This window comes from Penaeus monodon, chromosome 29, assembly GCF_015228065.2.
Source record: "Penaeus monodon isolate SGIC_2016 chromosome 29, NSTDA_Pmon_1, whole genome shotgun sequence".
Classification (NCBI taxonomy): domain Eukaryota; kingdom Metazoa; phylum Arthropoda; class Malacostraca; order Decapoda; family Penaeidae; genus Penaeus; species Penaeus monodon.
The window spans coordinates 6,736,701-6,737,016 of NC_051414.1; the positions used below are offsets into that span (position 1 = coordinate 6,736,701).

General features: G+C 42.1%; 1 protein-coding gene across 1 annotated transcript in view; it reads right to left on the bottom strand.

The window, feature by feature from the left end:
* LOC119591919 (PDZ and LIM domain protein Zasp-like) overlaps positions 1–316 on the bottom strand; it is a gene marked incomplete in the record, with an annotated part of 137,443 nt that overhangs the window by 18,425 nt on the left and 118,702 nt on the right. Inside the window, 1 exon segment of the mRNA XM_037940673.1 lies at positions 1–49. Coding sequence (XP_037796601.1) covers positions 1–49 — 49 coding nt within the window.

Genomic DNA, 316 nt, shown 5'->3' on the forward strand with positions numbered 1-316 from the left:
AACCTTGGCCTGAGGAGCGGTCACTGCACCAGCGGGCGGGACGGCACCGCTGAAACACCCGCAGAAGAGGATACAATTAGTCAAGCCAAGCACCGGCTAGCTTCTCGGATTTTAAGAGACATATAATGCTTATAAGTAATAATAGAAAAAAAAAGAGAAAAAAAAGAGAGAAAGGGAAATTAATTAATACACGAATATACAAAGTCCAAAAAAGAAATGAATCATCGCCAAATGCGTAGCGTCGTTGACAGCAAATCTCATTTCTCTTATGATCCCTTGTCATCAAAATCTAATCCCCTTCTCCTCGCCAACTCTC